Here is a 17,353-nt window from a genome sequence, read left to right on the forward strand (position 1 = left end):
ACATGACCCCATTTTAGCTGGTTCCAAGTACCAATCCTGTAGTTAACAACGCATGGTAGTAGAGCGCGGCAGCCAGTGAATAATTCAGAATGGGGGATCTGAAAATATTGGTGGCGCCCTTCATGATTTACGGTCTCAATTGCGATTTTGATCGCAATTCTAGTGCGAGTTGTTAAAAAAGTACACCGGAAAATCTTTCAACATCTGCTTAATTAGATAGTTTTCTGTTCTAAAACTTTGGGAAAATATAAATAAAGACTTATTCATCATGTATGATCCAGATGAAGGTAAATATTAGTTTATTACGCATGATAAATGAGTTGAAATAAAAATGTTTACGTATGTGATTAACTGTGTGTTCGCAGTTTGGTGATGGATGCGGAGTCTTCTTGCATTTGGGATAGCACAACGTCATTAGTAACACTATTTTTGTTGTTCTTGAAATATTGCGGTTTTGTGACTTTGTTGTTGTTACAACTGTACAAAGGAAAGGAAATTTAAGCTGGTGTTATGTATCTGATTTTACTTGCCTTATCGAAATAGGAATAAGTACTTTTTACAGTCTCTACTAACCATGGAGGTAGGAACTTCCATCAATTGAATTCAATTCAATCACCATAGATAGTCAATAAAAAACAATAGTAAAATGCTAAATATTATATTAGCGTCATCTTCTGTCCTGAATTGTAATGTTCCTTTTTAACTTTGTTATGACAAAAGAGATGTAGATTATTATTGACAATAATAAATATGATTGTTAATTATTTTGGACACTCTCGCGGCTCAGCTCACCATGCTCAGTAACTGTCAGTAGAGCATCAACATTGTGATGTACTTGGTCTTGCTTGACCTCCATGCTTGGTTGATGCTCAAAGCGAACTAGTAAACCTGCTTTCATCTGAACGTTGGGAAAAGTTGAGCACCAAATTGCAGAAGTCCTTTTCAATCAATTCAAAAGTTTCCCATAGACTTTTTAGAAATATTTTCAAATGGTAGGGCCATTTTCTTAAGGAAAATAAAATGGCCTGTAAAGTAATTTTCGGAAAAGTTTCCGTATGGCGCCACCACTTTTTCATTCGATATGAAATAATATAGTATTTAATTTACCTCAATGAGATATCCCTTTCTGTAAATATGAGTGAAAAAGTGGTGGCGCCATATGGAAAGTTATCCTAATTTTCAATCAAAAACTTGAATTGAGGCTGTTGTTATTCCAGAGGTGTACGAAGAAGATGACTCGGATGAGGTTACCCAAGACAGATGGCAAGAGGCCTGCTGGATTGTCATCAGCTCTTACTTTGACGAGAAGGGTCTCGTGCGCCAGCAGCTTGACTCGTTTGATGAGTTCATACAGATGTCCGTGCAGCGGATTGTCGAGGACGCGCCAGCTGTGGACCTACAAGCTGAGGCTCAACACACAACGACGGAAGCAGAAATTCCTGTAAGACTTTCAGTTTTTATATAACTTGGGGTTGAACAAAGACAAAAATCTTGTCTTTTCCACTCTTGCTCTACTTAGAGTACCTTGTTGGTAGATACGTTTTAAATAAGACTTCGATATTATTATTGTTATTATAGACACGGTATGTGCTGAAGTTTGAGCAAATCTACCTGTCCAAGCCGACACATTGGGAGAAAGATGGTTCCCCAAGTCCCATGATGCCAAATGAAGCCAGACTACGAAATCTCACGTAAGTATATCTTGTCGTCTTTTTGTTTGGAAGTTTTTTTTCTTCAAATAGCGGCAGTACGAAAAGTTAGTTACAGAATTCCCAACAGTTCAACCTCCTGACATTTAAAGCACTTCATGGTTCAGCCCCACCCTTCCTACGGATCATGCTTCAGCACTGGTATGTCAGGCCAGCTCTAAGGTCATCGGCGGCATGCTGTTTGTCCCTGAACTCACCTTGTCACTTCTTGTGATAGGGCCTTTTCAAACATTGCTCCATGCCGCTAGAACTCTCTATCTGAGTATCATTATCTTAGAGACACACATGGCATTTCTTTTTTTTAAAGGTGTACTTTTGCCTTCTTTTTAATTCTTCACGTTAAACAAAATCAAACTGCATGTGAAATTTGGTACAATTGGTTGAGACGTTCTACAATCTCCCATATAGGTACTCAGCACCGCTGTATGTAGACATCATGAAGACAGTGATCCAAGATGGTGAAGAGACTTCAGAGACGCAGCATCTCAAGACATTCATCGGCAGGATTCCGATTATGCTCCGCTCAACATACTGCTTGCTAAGTGGCCTGACAGATCGTGATTTGACTGGTGAGTTGTAGAGAAGACAGAAGGTTCTATGTGCTGCAACACAATAACCCCAAATGATTGAGGACTATTTGTCAAACATTCTGGCAAATGTTAACAAATGAAAGGAGGGCAACTGTGCACCACACCAATTGCTCTCGTCTAAACTTTCAAAGGTCAATTTTGACATCCAGTTAAACTTGTTTGTTGTCAACAGAGTTGAATGAATGTCCACTGGACCCTGGTGGTTACTTCATCATCAATGGCTCCGAGAAGGTCCTGATTGCGCAAGAGAAGATGGCCACCAACTCTGTCTATGTGTTTTGCAAAAAGGACTCCAAGTACGCGTTCACTGCTGAGTGTCGGTCGTGTTTGGAGAATTCGTCCCGTCCTACCAGTACCATATGGGTACATCTCATGGCCAAGGGTGGGCAGGTGAGGTTTCCCTTTTTTTTTTTTTGTGAATTGCCCCGCCAAATCAGTCAAGTTTAGCAGAAATAATGACAAATAATGTTACCCTTGTAATTTAACAGATGTCATAGAAATTATTAAACGTTGAACATCTCCTTTCAGGGTTCAAGAAAGAGTGCCATTGGACAGCGTATTGCAGCCATCCTTCCATACATTCGTCTGGAGATTCCCATCATGATCGTCTTCAGAGCTTTGGGGTTTGTCGCTGATCGTGACATCTTGGAGCACATTGTCTATGACTTCGACGATCCAGAGATGATGGAGATGGTAAGTTTCGTAAAGCTTGATATTCAACTTGCCCTTTGGGAACTTGCTTTAACAGTCTTGACCGGTATAAGCATGGCTTGATGTGGCCGAGCGGTTAGGTGAGTCAACACTACACCATGGCCACTTTTCTTTCTTCCTCATGGACAGTTTGTTTGATACTTTACAGGTTAAACCTTCCCTCGATGAAGCTTTCGTTGTCCAAGAGCAGAGCGTAGCGCTGAACTTCATTGGAGCTCGTGGTGCCAAACCGGGTGTTACTAAGGAGCGGAGAATCAAATACGCCCGGGAGATCTTACAGAAAGAAATGTTGCCTCACGTAGGAGTCAGTGACTTCTGTGAAACCAAGAAGGCCTACTTCTTAGGGTAAGGTTATTATTTTAGTCTTATGTTGAGTACAATTTGTAAGTAATTGAGTTAGAAATATCAAAGCAGTGAAGTAAAGGTTTGGTGGGCACTTTGTCCTTTTAATCTACTGTCAGTAACAATTCTCAGATTGTGTATTCCTATTGGGGATTGTTGTTCCTGAGTGGACATATTCTCTCCAGATTTTTTGCGACATCTCAAAAACTTGACCGATTTGTGGATGAAAATGTTGTCATGCTAGTTTTATTGTATACATATACATTACATAGGATATAAACAGTGCCTTTATAATGTTTTTGATGGGGCAAGTGTGTTTGACACAAACTAAACAGCTATTTTTGTTTTTGGTTTTAGGTATTGTGTGCACAGACTCCTTCTTGCAGCTCTGGGTCGTAGAGAAGTCGACGATCGTGATCACTACGGTAACAAGAGACTGGATCTGGCCGGCCCCCTTCTTGCGTTCCTCTTCAGAAACCTCTTCAAGAATCTCCTGAAGGAAGTCCGGATGTACTCTCAGAAGTTTATCGACAAGGGCAAGGTGAGATAAAGAAGAGGAATCGAAAATAGAGACGTGTCTCCTTTGAGGCAGCCTCGCTACCAAAGGCAGCACACCCTATCAATAACTCTCACTGCTGAGGAGTTCTTGTAAAAGTAATTCCGGGACAGGTAGTCAGATCATAACTCAAATTTGTGTTCGATTTCCATCAGACTATATTTCTATAACAGACATGGTTTCACCTGCCAAAGGGCATACAATTCTCTGATGCACTAAAGACATGGTAATGCACCCTGCTGAGCGCTCTGTGGTTTGACTGGCTAATTACATGTAGTATAAACAAACTTGTGGTTTGGAATATTGGAGGATTTAAGCCACACACCAAACTGTGTTTTTTCGGCTGGTCTTTATAAATTCTAATAGTTTGGAAAAAAATCAATAGTTTCTTGTTTTGTTTCTACCATGCAGGATTTCAGCGTAGAGTTGGCCATTAAGACACGCATCATAACAGATGGTCTCAAGTACTCCCTAGCTACTGGTAACTGGGGTGACCAGAAGAAGGCTCATGCTGCCAGGGCTGGTGTCTCTCAGGTAGGTCGTGAAAAACAAAACATCTGTCTCAAACTGTTTCTGTTTGTTCAAGTGTCTTGAGTAATTGTTAGATAGATGCGCTATATAAGACTTAATTTTATTATTAATGAAATTACTTATGATTGTTTTCACAGGTGCTAAACAGACTGACGTTTGTGTCAACACTGTCCCATCTCCGTAGACTCAACTCTCCCGTCGGCCGAGACGGCAAGCTGGCCAGACCCCGTCAGTTACACAACACACTCTGGGGTATGATATGCCCCGCTGAGACGCCAGAGGTGAGAAATTCTTTCTTGAGAATTGTGTAAGCACTGCCCAAGCAGCACGTTGAAATAAGGCCCAGGGCTGTAGCCCTCGTGGGTTGTATATCTGTAAGCTTCTAAACCCAGTTGTATCTTGTTTTTAATATACTGATGTATTTACTTGGGTTGTGTCTAGGGTCATGCTGTGGGTCTTGTCAAGAACCTAGCCCTTATGGCGTACATCTCTGTGGGCTCCCAGCCTAGCCCCATCTTGGAGTTTCTTGAAGAGTGGAGCATGGAGAATCTGGAGGAGATTGCACCTTCTGCTATTAACGAGTAAGTTTTTGTATATTGATGTTTATGTTGAGACGAGTTGACTATGATGAATACAGTGTGTGAGCCAGCAGTGCCCCTTTGAATTTTTTTTAAGGAGGTCAGGTTAGCTCAGTGGTTTCTTTCGCTGCCTTTCACCGTCTGTGGACCCTGGTTTGAATCCCACCTTAGACCAGAGCCTTGCATGTGGATTTGGTTTTCAGTCTCTACCTGATTGTCTGGGGTTTTGCCCCGTTGGGGTTTTCCTCACATGATGTTTTTCCTCATCTAAAGCTGAACATTTCTTCTTGTTTCTCAATCATCCTGTTATTGGTGCTAATGATGCTGTTGGATGTGTAAATGAGTAAATAGGTGGCCCAAAATAAGAGCTAATGGTATGACATTTGGACCCTAGCAGACAGAGTTTTTCTCGAAGATAAATAAGTACATTCTGAACAATGAAATCTCTTGATAATGCATCTTTTGTCAACATCGTCTTTTATTTCACTCTTAATTGTAAATTTTTCAATTTTATCTGCTCATATTTGTTTTGCTTTTATCTATATGACTTGTCGACATTTGGATTTGCCCTGGGTGACACATCTCATATTAATAAAAACAGCGCTTTTTATGATGTGATGACCTGTACGCATGTGTTAGAGTTATTGATTCCATGTACAACCACAGGCCTGCTGAGATCATGACAGTGGAACCTCTTTACGTAACAAGAATAAATAAAATAAACAATGATGTACTTCTGGATAGGCACTTCCTAAACCTCTTAAAACAACACCCTTGGTTTTATTCTACACCACAGAGCCACCAAGATCTTTGTTAACGGCTGTTGGGTGGGCATCCATCGTGACCCAGAGCAGCTGATGAACACCCTGAGGAAGCTTCGTCGCCAGATGGATATCATTGTCTCGGGAGGGGTGTCCATGGTCAGAGATATCCGGGAGAGAGAGATCCGAATCTACACGGACGCCGGTCGTATCTGTCGACCGCTCCTCATCGTGGAACATCAGAAGCTCCTCTTGAAGAAGAGACATATCGACATGTTGAAAGAACGAGAATACAACAACTACAGGTAATATTGGTTGGATTAGTCTTCACATCAAGTCTTCACTGCAATCAGGGCTCTGAGATCCACAAGACCTACATCATTGCAGGCTTCGTAATAACCCACATCACCCACACGATTTCTTTGCTAAGCGTGGGGCCCATTTCAAAAGTTCCAATACTATTTTGCATCTCTCATTGAGCTCTCATTACCAGAGGAAAATTGATGTGCCCAATCAAGAGCAAAGTTTAAGGCCTCAGCTTGTAGATCAAAATGTTGCAAACCATAATGCCCTCATTGTTTTTTATTTACAGTTGGCAAGACCTTGTCGCCAGTGGTGTCGTTGAATATATCGACACCAATGAGGAAGAGACCATCATGCTGGCAATGACCCCGGATGACCTCATCGAGAAGGGATCAATGTACTGTTCGACCTACACCCATTGTGAGATTCACCCGTCCATGATTCTTGGCGTGTGTGCGTCCATTATTCCATTCCCCGATCACAACCAGGTGAGTGTCTTTATGTTTGTCCGTGCATTCCAGATTGCATTCTTTATAACCGAATTACATTTTCACATCGAGTGTGATCACCCTAAACCCTAGCCTGAACATCTAACCTTGAATTACGCCAGGAACCAGCCGTATGCCAGAAATATACCGTTGACCTTCAACCATTTAGCATGAAGATTCGCAGTCAAATCCTACAGATAAAACAAGACTAGGGTAAACAGGGGCCTTCGTGTAATTCCAGGCCTGTATTTATATGTTGTCTCCCCTCTCTCCTCAGTCTCCACGTAACACCTACCAGTCCGCTATGGGTAAGCAAGCCATGGGCGTCTACATCACCAACTACCACGTCCGCATGGACACCCTGGCCCATGTGCTGTACTACCCTCAGAAGCCTTTGACTACCACACGTTCCATGGAGTACCTTAGATTCAGAGAGCTGCCAGCTGGGATCAACTCCATCGTGGCTATTGCGTCATACACAGGCTACAACCAGGAGGATTCCGTCATCTTGAACTCTGGTGCTGTGGATAGAGGCTATTTCAGGTTGGTTTCCTTTTGGTCTTGTCCCAAGTACACCCAATGAAATTTACTGCACTGTTTCTGATGATTCAAAAAGGGGACCAGATTGTTTTCCTACCAGTCTCATTGTGGATAGAGTGTGTTTTAGGATGGGTTCCCCCCATATGCATGACATCTTTGGTCTGATCCCCAGTACAACCAATGACATTTACTGCGCTGTTTCTCATGATGCAAAAAGGGGAACAGATTGTTGTCCCTCTCAGCTTCATTTTGATTCATTTGAAGTGTTTATACACACTGTAAATGTCTTGTCCCATTTTTCATGATTAGATCTGTGTTCTACCGTTCATACAAGGATTCTGAGTCCAAGAAGATGGACCAAGATGAAGTCTTTGAGAAACCAACACGAGAAACTTGCAAAGGTAAGACAGACTACAACCCCCTCTTCCCTCTAAACAACAACTCCTTCTTTATTGTTGGGAATTTTTAGTGAATGTCATTTGTAGTGTCATTTGTGATACCTTTTGGTTTGAATCCAGGTTATGCACGTCATAACACGTGTGCCCTTGACCATAAGGCACTTGACCATAATTTCTTTGTAAAAAGTTGGGAAGGTAGTGCATTCTGTTCGACCAACCAGGCTCCTAGTGAACAATACTAATACCTAGATCCTTTTGGACTGTGAAGGGGGTTACCTTGTTTAAGCCCCATGAATGATGCCCTTTTATTATTATGATGATTATTATTAAGGATGAAATATCATGCCTGATCATTGTTTGATACTTTTTTCTTGCAGGTATGCGTCCAGCCGTCTATGATAAGTTAGAGGAAGATGGAATTATCCCTCCTGGTTCTCGGGTATCTGGAGATGATGTCCTGATCGGAAAAACAGTGACAGAACCAGAAGACGATGATGAGGTAGGTTGGGTACCAACCAACTTGGCAAATCCCAAGATGGTAGTCTCTGAACCCTATTATTTATTACTGAAACTTATATGGGTAACCAGCCAAAATGATGTATTTCAAGATTCAGTCCTTGCTGTTAATTTGCTTAAGAGCCCGGTTCCTTTAATTGTTGGCCTCATCTCACACTTGTCTTGTCTGCTTCATTTGTCTCACATCCATGTAACCGTTGTACCATGGTGGGATTAAAATATTTGTCTGTCCATAGGTCAGGTAATAAAAGCATCTCACTGAACCAAATTGTTGTCATTAACTTAATGCTTATTATTAATTCATTGTGTACTTAATATTATACCATACCTCGTTCTAATTTGTCACTTTTGTAATTTTGACATACTTATGCGTTGTTTTGTTGAATGACAGCATTGAAGTAAATGTTACTGAAAACGGTATCTTTTGATGCCAATATTCATCTGTTTTGTTTGATTGACACCCCCAGCTTGACGGAGGCAGTAGACGGTTCACAAAGCGTGACTGCAGCACCTTCATGCGACGGACCGAGACAGGGATCATAGACCAGGTGATGCTCAGCATCAACCAAGAGGGATACAAGTTCTGCAAGATCAAGGTACTCTAAGCCATGCCCCTTACTTTTTCTCAACATTGGTTGAAACATGCGCTTTAAACAATACGTCAGTATTACTGTATAACTATTAGCGTAGAGACTCCAGCATTATGCGTCATATAAATGTCTCGTATTATTGTTATATCTAGCCAATATTCATTTGTGTTTTTTTATTTGTTATTTGTTTAATTGTGTCCAGGTGCGATCTGTACGCGTTCCTCAGATTGGAGATAAGTTTGCCAGTCGTCACGGTCAGAAAGGAACATGCGGTATGAAGTACAGACCAGAGGTAAGGCTATCAATGTAAACCACAAGGGAAACTGAGTGGGTAAATTTTGAAATGATTTTTTGGGTTGAACAAAGAATTGACTAGAGTGGGATTCACACCAAGGACCTCCAGATTAACGTGTCGGCGCTCTACCAACTGAGCTATCTAGAGGTAAGGCTGTTAAACAAAGCCGACAGTAACAAAAACAAAATCCTTTATGTCTTTCGAGTCGAGCCCTATTCATACTTCCTTCAAATTTCAACATCACATGGCTATTTTCGTTGCGAATGTTTCTCAGGAATTGAGCACAAGTCAACTGACGTTGAGAATTTGTGATGTCCAATTCTTTGGGTAGCCCAGGTTTATTTTATGCGTTGCCTAGTATAGCAGATTAGAATCTTGATAGCAATTTGTCTTACCGATATGTGTTTTCAGGACATGCCGTTCACCTGTGAGGGTATCACCCCAGATATCATCATCAACCCCCACGCTATCCCCAGTCGTATGACCGTTGGTCACTTGATCGAGTGCCTCCAGGGGAAGGTTTCCTCTAACAAGGGTGAGATCGGTGACGCTACACCCTTCAATGACTCTGTCAATGTGCAGAAGATCTCCAACCTACTGCATGAATACGGCTACCACCTGAGAGGGAACGAGGTGAGTTGTGTATGAACCCTCCTTACACAGAAGTTGCAATGTTGGTTTATATTTAAGGAGGATATTTATGTGTTTTATATTCAAATGTTGTTGAATACACAATTTGTTGTCAAATTGTGTACATTTTTCTTCCTCTAATGTCAAAGCGTACATGTATACGACATTGTCTTTTAAATTATGTATTTTGTTCTTCCTCTGATGTCATAGGATTAAAATGAAATCATTTGTTAAATTTGTTAACATCTTCCTTTGGTGTGCAAATATGGCAACTTATTCTTTTTCTTGTTAAAGCATGGATGACATGATTTGAAAATTGTGCAAATCATAATAACACCATTTGTCAAATTTGGTACCTCGTTCTGCCTCTACTGTCATACAATAAAATACATCGTTTGTCAAATTTGGTAACTTATTCTGCCTTTGATGTCAAAGCATAAATGTAATCATTTTTCAAATCGGAAACTATTTCTTCCTCTTATGTCAACTTTTTAAATCGCTTTTTAAATCGTTCTCTTGTAGGTGCTATACTGTGGTTTTACTGGTAGGAAGATTGGAGTGCAGGTGTTCCTGGGGCCCACCTACTACCAGCGTCTCAAACATATGGTGGATGACAAGATCCACTCCAGGGCAAGGGGACCGGTGCAGATTCTTAACAGACAGCCCATGGAGGGCAGATCTCGGTAAAGAAACGCCCCCTCTATTTATGTTTTGACCGCGCGCCTTATCAATTAATAAACAAAGTACAAATGAATGTATTAAAATAAAATGGGATAACAAACTTTCAATGCTCACTTTCATTTCAGTGATGGCGGTCTTCGTTTTGGGGAGATGGAACGTGATTGTCAGATCTCCCACGGCTCGGCGCAATTCTTGAGAGAGCGTCTATTTGAGGTGTCCGATCCCTACCGAGTCCATGTGTGCAACCTGTGTGGCTTGATCGCCATCGCTAACTTGAGGAATAACACATTCGAGTGTAGAGGCTGTAAGAACAAGACACAGGTGAGCAACAGATAATGGACCCTTCCCATAAAATATGCTAATTACATTCACGCATGCGTACAGACCCTGTTGGTTGGCAAACGGCCATAGAGTTGTGCACTAAGCAGACGCGCAGTCGGGTCTGCGTCACGCACCCATTAGCCATGTACAAAACAGCGCGATGTTCCCTCATTTTGCCAACCAAAACGTTAGTGCGCACGCGCTACGTGCAATTTACATATTTCATGGGAAGGGTCTATTCCCCCACCCCGTCTTTGCTCTAAAAGGTCCTGTGAAATATATATATATTTGTTTTTCCCAGTTTGAATACTTGGGTGGTCAAATTGGTGTAGTGGCTCCTTTCCTGCTGTGGCTTGTTTAGTCCCTACCTGATTGTGTGGGGTTTTTCCCTGGAATAATTCTCTGGTAGTTCACCTTCAACTGAAACTTGCTTGTTTTCTGTACAAGGGGTTCTTGTGGTTACGGTTCACAACAAAGACTTATTAACGAATAAATGGTGTCCCTTTAAGAACAAAGTTATTCTGTGTAATTTTCTTTTGGGAATTGTTACTCTTAAATGCGCCCTCAAACAGGCTGGTCCTGGAGAGAGCGAAATATCAATTCAATCAATTATTGCTATTGTCACTATAAATAGAATTAAAAACAAAATCTCACTATGTATTTTCTGTCTTTTCTTTGATTTTACACAGATTTCCCAGATCCGTCTGCCGTACGCCTGTAAGCTTCTCTTCCAGGAGTTGATGTCCATGAGCATTGCCCCAAGAATGATGGTCATGCCGGAAGGAAAAGCCTGAAGAAACACCCTGAAAGAAAAGCCGAAGGAAAAGCCTGAAGGAAAAGACTAAAGGAAAGGCATGAAGGAAAATCCTACAGGAAAAGACTAAATAAAGAGCCTGAAGAAAAGGTCTTCAAGAAAGGCCTTAAAGAAGCCATTTTCCCATGGATTTTCCCAGTGGAATGCACGGAAACTCAAGGAACTTTATTAGATAACATGTCAATCGAGGAGAACAAGATGAAATGTGCCTTTTAAATGGACACTTTATGTCATGCAGAAATGATACCATCATCGGGTGACAACTTTGGAAGAGACACTTGGAAATTGTTGCAGTTATAAACAATGAACAATTGTACTGCCCCATTATTTCATGTACAAAATGAGCACAGTAGCATGGAATGCATCTGTTGCTGGACACGCTGTAAGATGTTGAAGAACATTGAAGACAGATATAATATTATGAGGAGCATGATCGACATAAATAGAGAAGCTACAGCACAGTGATATTGCGAGTTGGAAAAGATTGCTTGGCAGCTTATTAAACTAGAGCCGAGTTCCATCTTCACAAAAACATTTTTACCCAAGTCGTTTAAAACTGTTCCGATATAATATATCATCCACGCAAAGAAGTATCAGTCACAATTGATGTTATTGCTCAAACCAAGTATACTTTTATTCAGTATAATAAATTTATATAAAACAAAAGTTGGAAAAGTATGTTATTGGAGGCACAATCTGTAATCAGTATCAAAACTTAAGGACGGAATGATAAGATATCTGGACGGTTTGGACGGAAAGTTTATTGCTTAAAACTCAATATAACTGTTTAAACACTTATTCACACTGGAATTGTTTGGTCCACAAGATGACCCTGTATATGGCCACTGCATTTAATTTTTCATTAGAATGTTTCTCTTGAAGTACTTCTCAAAACCATTGACTAACATTAAAAGCTGTTAAACTAAACTGTAAATAAATGTTGAATTTTTTGTAATAAAGTATGAGCTTTAAATGTGAAAAACTTGATTGTTTTTGACTGTTTGCCATCTATCTACATGTAGTTTAAGGTTAAGACGTTATTGAAAATGTTGGTTAGAGTATAGATGATGTGGCCTCTGATGTCACACGAAAACCATAACATGATGCGCGTGCATACCGCCGGGCAAAACCTTTGTGTTTTGGCAGCCAGCTAGAAAGTGTAAGCAATCTTACCATGACTCTGTGTCTTTTTGCCCGGCGAAACATGACGTATACAGTGTTTTTTCAACAGAGGGTGGTTTGAATGTAAACATAGGTCACATCGTCTATACACAACACAAAACTGCCTTTGTTGTTCAAACCACCAGTAACGGGTGGCCAGGGCCAAGTGGATAAGAGCACTGGACTCCAGCTCTGGTGTTTCTGATCAGCAGAATGTTGGTTTGAGTTCTGGTTTGGACACCCTTGTTCTGAAGCAAGCCACTTATTTAACACCATTATTGCTTCATCCTTTAGGTCCCGCTTGTTGTGTAATGCGCTTAAAAGAACCCAGTACACTTATCGTTAAGAGAAAAGGTTTGCCCTGGTGTTTTCTGGTATGGTTGGCTGCCAAAGCACTTTGTAAACCATTACAAGAAGCTCGTGTAAATAAATGGGCCTTATATTGAAAACATAACTTTTTTCACCTTTTTCTTTAATTATGTCATGCTGTCCTGTCATGGACATTTTTTAAAATGTTGAGGATGACATTGACTTAATTTGCATAAAAAAAGGAAAAAAGACAACCATTTTCCCATGTATTTGTGTACAAAATGTTGGCGCTGCTAGTGTCCTAGCAATGGTGGTTCGGCAATCTATACTTGGTGCTTTATTCTTTATTCATTTACTAGAGTTAACCACAAAAGTAGCTAAGCACAACAAAAGTATGCTTACCAGAATAAGATTACCAGCCAAAGTACCTTGTCACATGTTAATTTTGTGATGTATCTGTTTACATTTTAGCTGCTAAGCAAAACAAATATTTTCTATGAACTTGGGCCATGGTGATACATTTTAATGGCTTTTAAGAGTTAAAAATCAAGTGATATTACAAATTTTTCTGTGCCAATTATCAACACAAAAATCTCAGTTTAAACTACAAATAGAATTATTATCAAACACAACCAAAGTTTCAATAATTCTAATCGGTTATCAAATCAATATAATCTGACAGAAAACTTATCAATAGAATTATCCACACTAAACCTGCGTTACTAACAGGTTGGGCAACCCATAACACACAAAATTAAACCAATGCCTACTGATCAATTCCAAGTCATCCCCGCCGCCCAACCGCTCTTTGCTCGTCAGCCGGGTCACCGACCCTTGACCTTTGACTGGCGACTCTGCCACCTTCTCGTCCTTCTTCCCTCTGACCTTGGGGCTCTTCCCATCTTCACTTTTGCCCTTTGCACTCTTGCCCCCTTCGTCACCTTTGACCTTGAGGTTCTTGGCTTTGTCGCCTTTCCCTTCGCCACTGCTGGCCTTCTGAGAGGCGACGCTGGTCTTTCCATCAATTCGGTCGTCCGCCTCCCCTTCACCGCCCTCTTCCTCCTCCCCTTCCATTCCCCAAGTCGGGATGAACATCCGACGGACTGTCTGTCCAGTTGTTCGTCCAGTTTCAAGAAGAGCTTGGATGCAAATGTAAAAAACAAATAGTGCATTGACTTCATTCTCTCCAAAACTATCAAAGCTAGCAGTTGACCGGTTAGAGCAGCCTAACATGTACACGTAACCATCCTATACCCTCTTCTAGGTTCACCCATATTGTCCGACCCAATTCCCTCTTCCAGGCAGCCACATTCATCCCATTTCTCCCCTCCTGCGACCCTGTGACCTTATCTTCATCAGCCCTCCTAGAGTAGTATCACTCTTCTACTTTCCACCATTCAACCATCTTGTCCCCCCCCCCTTCCTGAAAGCAACATTAATCCCAACTCTCCCTCATGGGGCCCATCATTAGTGACTCTGTCTATCCCGCACCCCCCCCCCCCCAGGCATATCACTCGTAGGTTCCACCATTCACCCATCTATCACCAACCCCCCGCCCCCCTGTCCGAAGCACCACCATGATCCAAACCCTCCTTACACTTTACCGTTACATGCCACATAATGATCATACCTTTCATGAGTGTTTGAAACTTGTTTGCATTTTGCTGCAATGTACAATGCCACTGATTAGCCAACACACAGCCAGCTCCACTCAGACTCAGCAACATCGCTGTCTCCACAGACTTCTCCAACGATAACTCATTGGAACTGCAAAACAAAACCATGCGTTACAAAGATGTTATGCAATAAAATAATAAAGAACAATACATTTTTTCATTTTTCCCTAAACCAATGTACCAAAGAGCAATGTAAAATCTGTGATTTTTAAAGTCCTGCGGAAGAGGCAAAAAACAACATTTACTTTGGGTTGGATTCAAACCACAAGCCTTGTACTAATAGAAACCCAAAGCCCGGCTTTATCACATTACCTTTTCTGGGTATCGATCTTGGATTGCCGCATGAAACTCCGATTGGTCTGAACCAAGTCCAACAAGACCACTAAGAGGCACTCTGTATGGAGAGATAAAACAGACAGTACAATCAGCCATTTGTATGCTAGATTTTAATTCTGCCTCGTATAATAAAGTGCTTGATCAAATGGCCGCAAGGTTTGCCCTCCTTCCCTTCGCATAGAGCCATGTTTCAAGTAAAGGTTCTTGTGATATCTCCGATCACAGACAGAAACCATTTATTTCATACTGACTCAACATTAAGATACATACATTGTAAAGAAGCAAATAATTAATCAATACATGTGATTTGTAATACTGCAAATTAATGTACATGTATATGAGCCAATATGTAGGAAAAAGTGAAGCAAACTATGTTACATTTGTCATGTAACAAGGTCATGTTCTGATATGAAATTTTCCAGTATGTTTACATAGTATCCAAATTTCTAAACATAAAGTTTCTGTTTCATGATTTTGCTGTTGAGATTTTTACTGACAATAATTGATTTAAAGACACTGGACACTATTGGTAATTGTCAAAGACCAGTCTTCTCACTTGCTGTATCTCAACATATGCATAAAATAACAAACCTGTGAAAATTTGAGCTCATTGGAGTTGCGAGATAATAATAAAAGAAAAAACACACTTGTCACACGAAGTTGTGCGCTTTCAGATGCTTGATTTCGAGACCTCAAATTCTAAATCTGAGGTCTCAAAATCAAATTCGATGACAATAACTTCTTTCTCGACAATGTTTTATACCATCAACCTCTCCCAATTACTCGTTACCAAGCAATGTTTTGTGCTAATAATTATTTTGAGTAATTACCAACAGTGTTCACTGCCTTTATTAAGAAATGAGCAGTATTAGCATTTTGTGATCAGAAATGAATGATCTATAAAGGGTTCAAGTTACATACAAGCACATCACCCAAATGGCTCTTCAGATTCTTACCAGAGAGATTGGTGGGAGCCATTTTCTGAGGTGGAACATGAGAGAAGAATCTCTCCAGGCCGTAGGAGATGAACGCTTGACATTCACGGAACTGCTCTTCCCACTCACCCACACTGCAATCAAAGATCAAAACAGAGTTAATTAGAAAAAACAGTCAAATATGGGTTTAAAAGTCATACATTGCAACATCCTAATGTACCATTGGACAATATTTACCACTTGACTATTAGATGCGCATAGAGACTTCTCTGTGATTGTGATATGCACTCTACAAAATTGGTTCATTATTATTATTTGTAATAGATGTTAAATTTGCATCGGGATAAAGAATATTAATTTTTTTTTTTTCACTCATACACAGATGTGTGTTAGCACTGTATACTCAGTACTTTCCCATCTATCTAAATTTAACATCTATTTTATCGTTGCGGTACCCGCTGCCAAAACATAGGATTCGAACTGCCTCTAGCTACCGGGCAACCTCGGTAATATAGTTGGTAAGACACTGCTCTAGAATTGCAAGGGTCGTGGGTTCGAATCCCACCCGAGTAACATGCCTGTGATATTTTTTCACAGGACTCGGGGAAAGTACCGAGTATACAGTGCTAACACACATCGGTGTATGGGTAAAAAACAAAAATTAATATTATTATTAGATTGGCACACATCCAAAATGGCTGCACAGATAAAATAAGGTTCTCATTACCAATTGTCCATTAAACTCTAGGACCACGGTTCAAATCCAACTGGGGGCACTATGTTCTTGAGTTTTCAGTCCCGACCTAACTATAGGCGGGTTTTCCCCTAGAATATTTCTCTGGGGTTTTTCCTCACACATCTAAACTAGGTTCCTTTTTCTCAGAGTCAATGGCTTAACAACAAGAATAAAATGAAATAAAATGAAATGATGGTAATATTTACCTTGGTACGTGATCACTGCCCTGTATTCCTTCCCAACGAGCTGTAAACTGATTGTTGTAAAGCTTCAAAGCTTCTTGCATCTCATAGATTGGATGAGTGGCTTCTGGAAAATAATTTTGTATTTTGTATTGTATTAACTTTATTCCAAGAACTTGCATAAAAAATAAAAATAAATAAAAAAACTGGGAAAGGGTTACAACATCATAATAATTGCACAATTAAAAACTTACAATAAAGCAAAGCAGGAGAGATTTGCCTTTTTGAAGTATGTAAATTTGGGGAGTTTTTAAGTATAAGTCTGAATTGTTCTTACCTTCTTCTGGACAATCGAAATGGGGATCAACAACATCTGTTTCAATGATAATGTTAAGGAAGACATTTAGTTCTTAAACACACTTCTGCAAAATGAATCAATCTACATGTATAAACATTTATTGTATTAAAAAATTAGCATTGCCTATGAAATATGCTCTTCAAACTATATTTGTTGCATACTGCGTATCAATTCTACAGAATGTAGAAATCGTGATTCAATAACAAGACGATAAAGGCCCGCACACAGGCTCTGATAACGAGAAGGTAAACGAGAACGATAAAAATGCACGCTCGCGATTGGTTGAATTGCTCTACGCAGAATACG

General features: G+C 40.4%; 2 protein-coding genes across 8 annotated transcripts in view; one reads left to right on the forward strand and one right to left on the reverse strand.

Moving 5' to 3' along the window:
• The first annotated feature begins 147 nt into the window (after window positions 1–147).
• LOC139941228 (DNA-directed RNA polymerase II subunit RPB2) lies at window positions 148–11,362 on the forward strand. The gene is made up of 22 exons (XM_071937701.1): window positions 148–287; window positions 1,218–1,441; window positions 1,579–1,691; window positions 2,118–2,278; window positions 2,472–2,689; window positions 2,828–2,992; window positions 3,159–3,355; window positions 3,710–3,893; window positions 4,320–4,442; window positions 4,577–4,720; window positions 4,881–5,020; window positions 5,814–6,083; window positions 6,371–6,569; window positions 6,847–7,112; window positions 7,419–7,510; window positions 7,885–8,006; window positions 8,491–8,619; window positions 8,816–8,905; window positions 9,320–9,541; window positions 10,061–10,221; window positions 10,345–10,540; window positions 11,230–11,362. Exons 1-22 carry the CDS (start codon window positions 269–271, stop codon window positions 11,332–11,334), a joined length of 3,540 nt encoding a protein of 1,179 aa, XP_071793802.1. The 5' UTR covers window positions 148–268; the 3' UTR covers window positions 11,335–11,362.
• A 2,146-nt stretch (window positions 11,363–13,508) lies between these two features.
• The window catches only part of LOC139941227 (cilia- and flagella-associated protein 46-like), a 49,421-nt gene continuing 45,576 nt past the window's right edge, over window positions 13,509–17,353 (reverse strand). For all 7 annotated transcript variants that reach the window (XM_071937700.1, XM_071937696.1, XM_071937697.1 and 4 more), the window contains 6 exons: window positions 17,027–17,062; window positions 16,714–16,816; window positions 15,793–15,905; window positions 14,813–14,894; window positions 14,455–14,591; window positions 13,509–13,963 (listed from right to left, as the gene is read on the reverse strand). In XM_071937700.1, the coding sequence (XP_071793801.1) occupies window positions 13,533–13,963; window positions 14,455–14,591; window positions 14,813–14,894; window positions 15,793–15,905; window positions 16,714–16,816; window positions 17,027–17,062 (902 nt within the window). In that variant the 3' untranslated portion in view covers window positions 13,509–13,532. The remainder of the gene's footprint in view (window positions 13,964–14,454; window positions 14,592–14,812; window positions 14,895–15,792; window positions 15,906–16,713; window positions 16,817–17,026; window positions 17,063–17,353) is intronic.

This window comes from Asterias amurensis, chromosome 8 (assembly GCF_032118995.1).
Source record: "Asterias amurensis chromosome 8, ASM3211899v1".
Classification (NCBI taxonomy): domain Eukaryota; kingdom Metazoa; phylum Echinodermata; class Asteroidea; order Forcipulatida; family Asteriidae; genus Asterias; species Asterias amurensis.

What these genes read in the sequence shown, in the direction of transcription:
- LOC139941228 (XM_071937701.1), top strand. An exon ending in GCACCTTCTGCTATTAACGA is followed by an intron (nt 5,021 to 5,813) that starts GTAAGTTTTTGT and finishes TCTACACCACAG; the next exon opens with AGCCACCAAGATCTTTGTTA. An exon ending in GTATGAAGTACAGACCAGAG is followed by an intron (nt 8,906 to 9,319) that starts GTAAGGCTATCA and finishes ATGTGTTTTCAG; the next exon opens with GACATGCCGTTCACCTGTGA.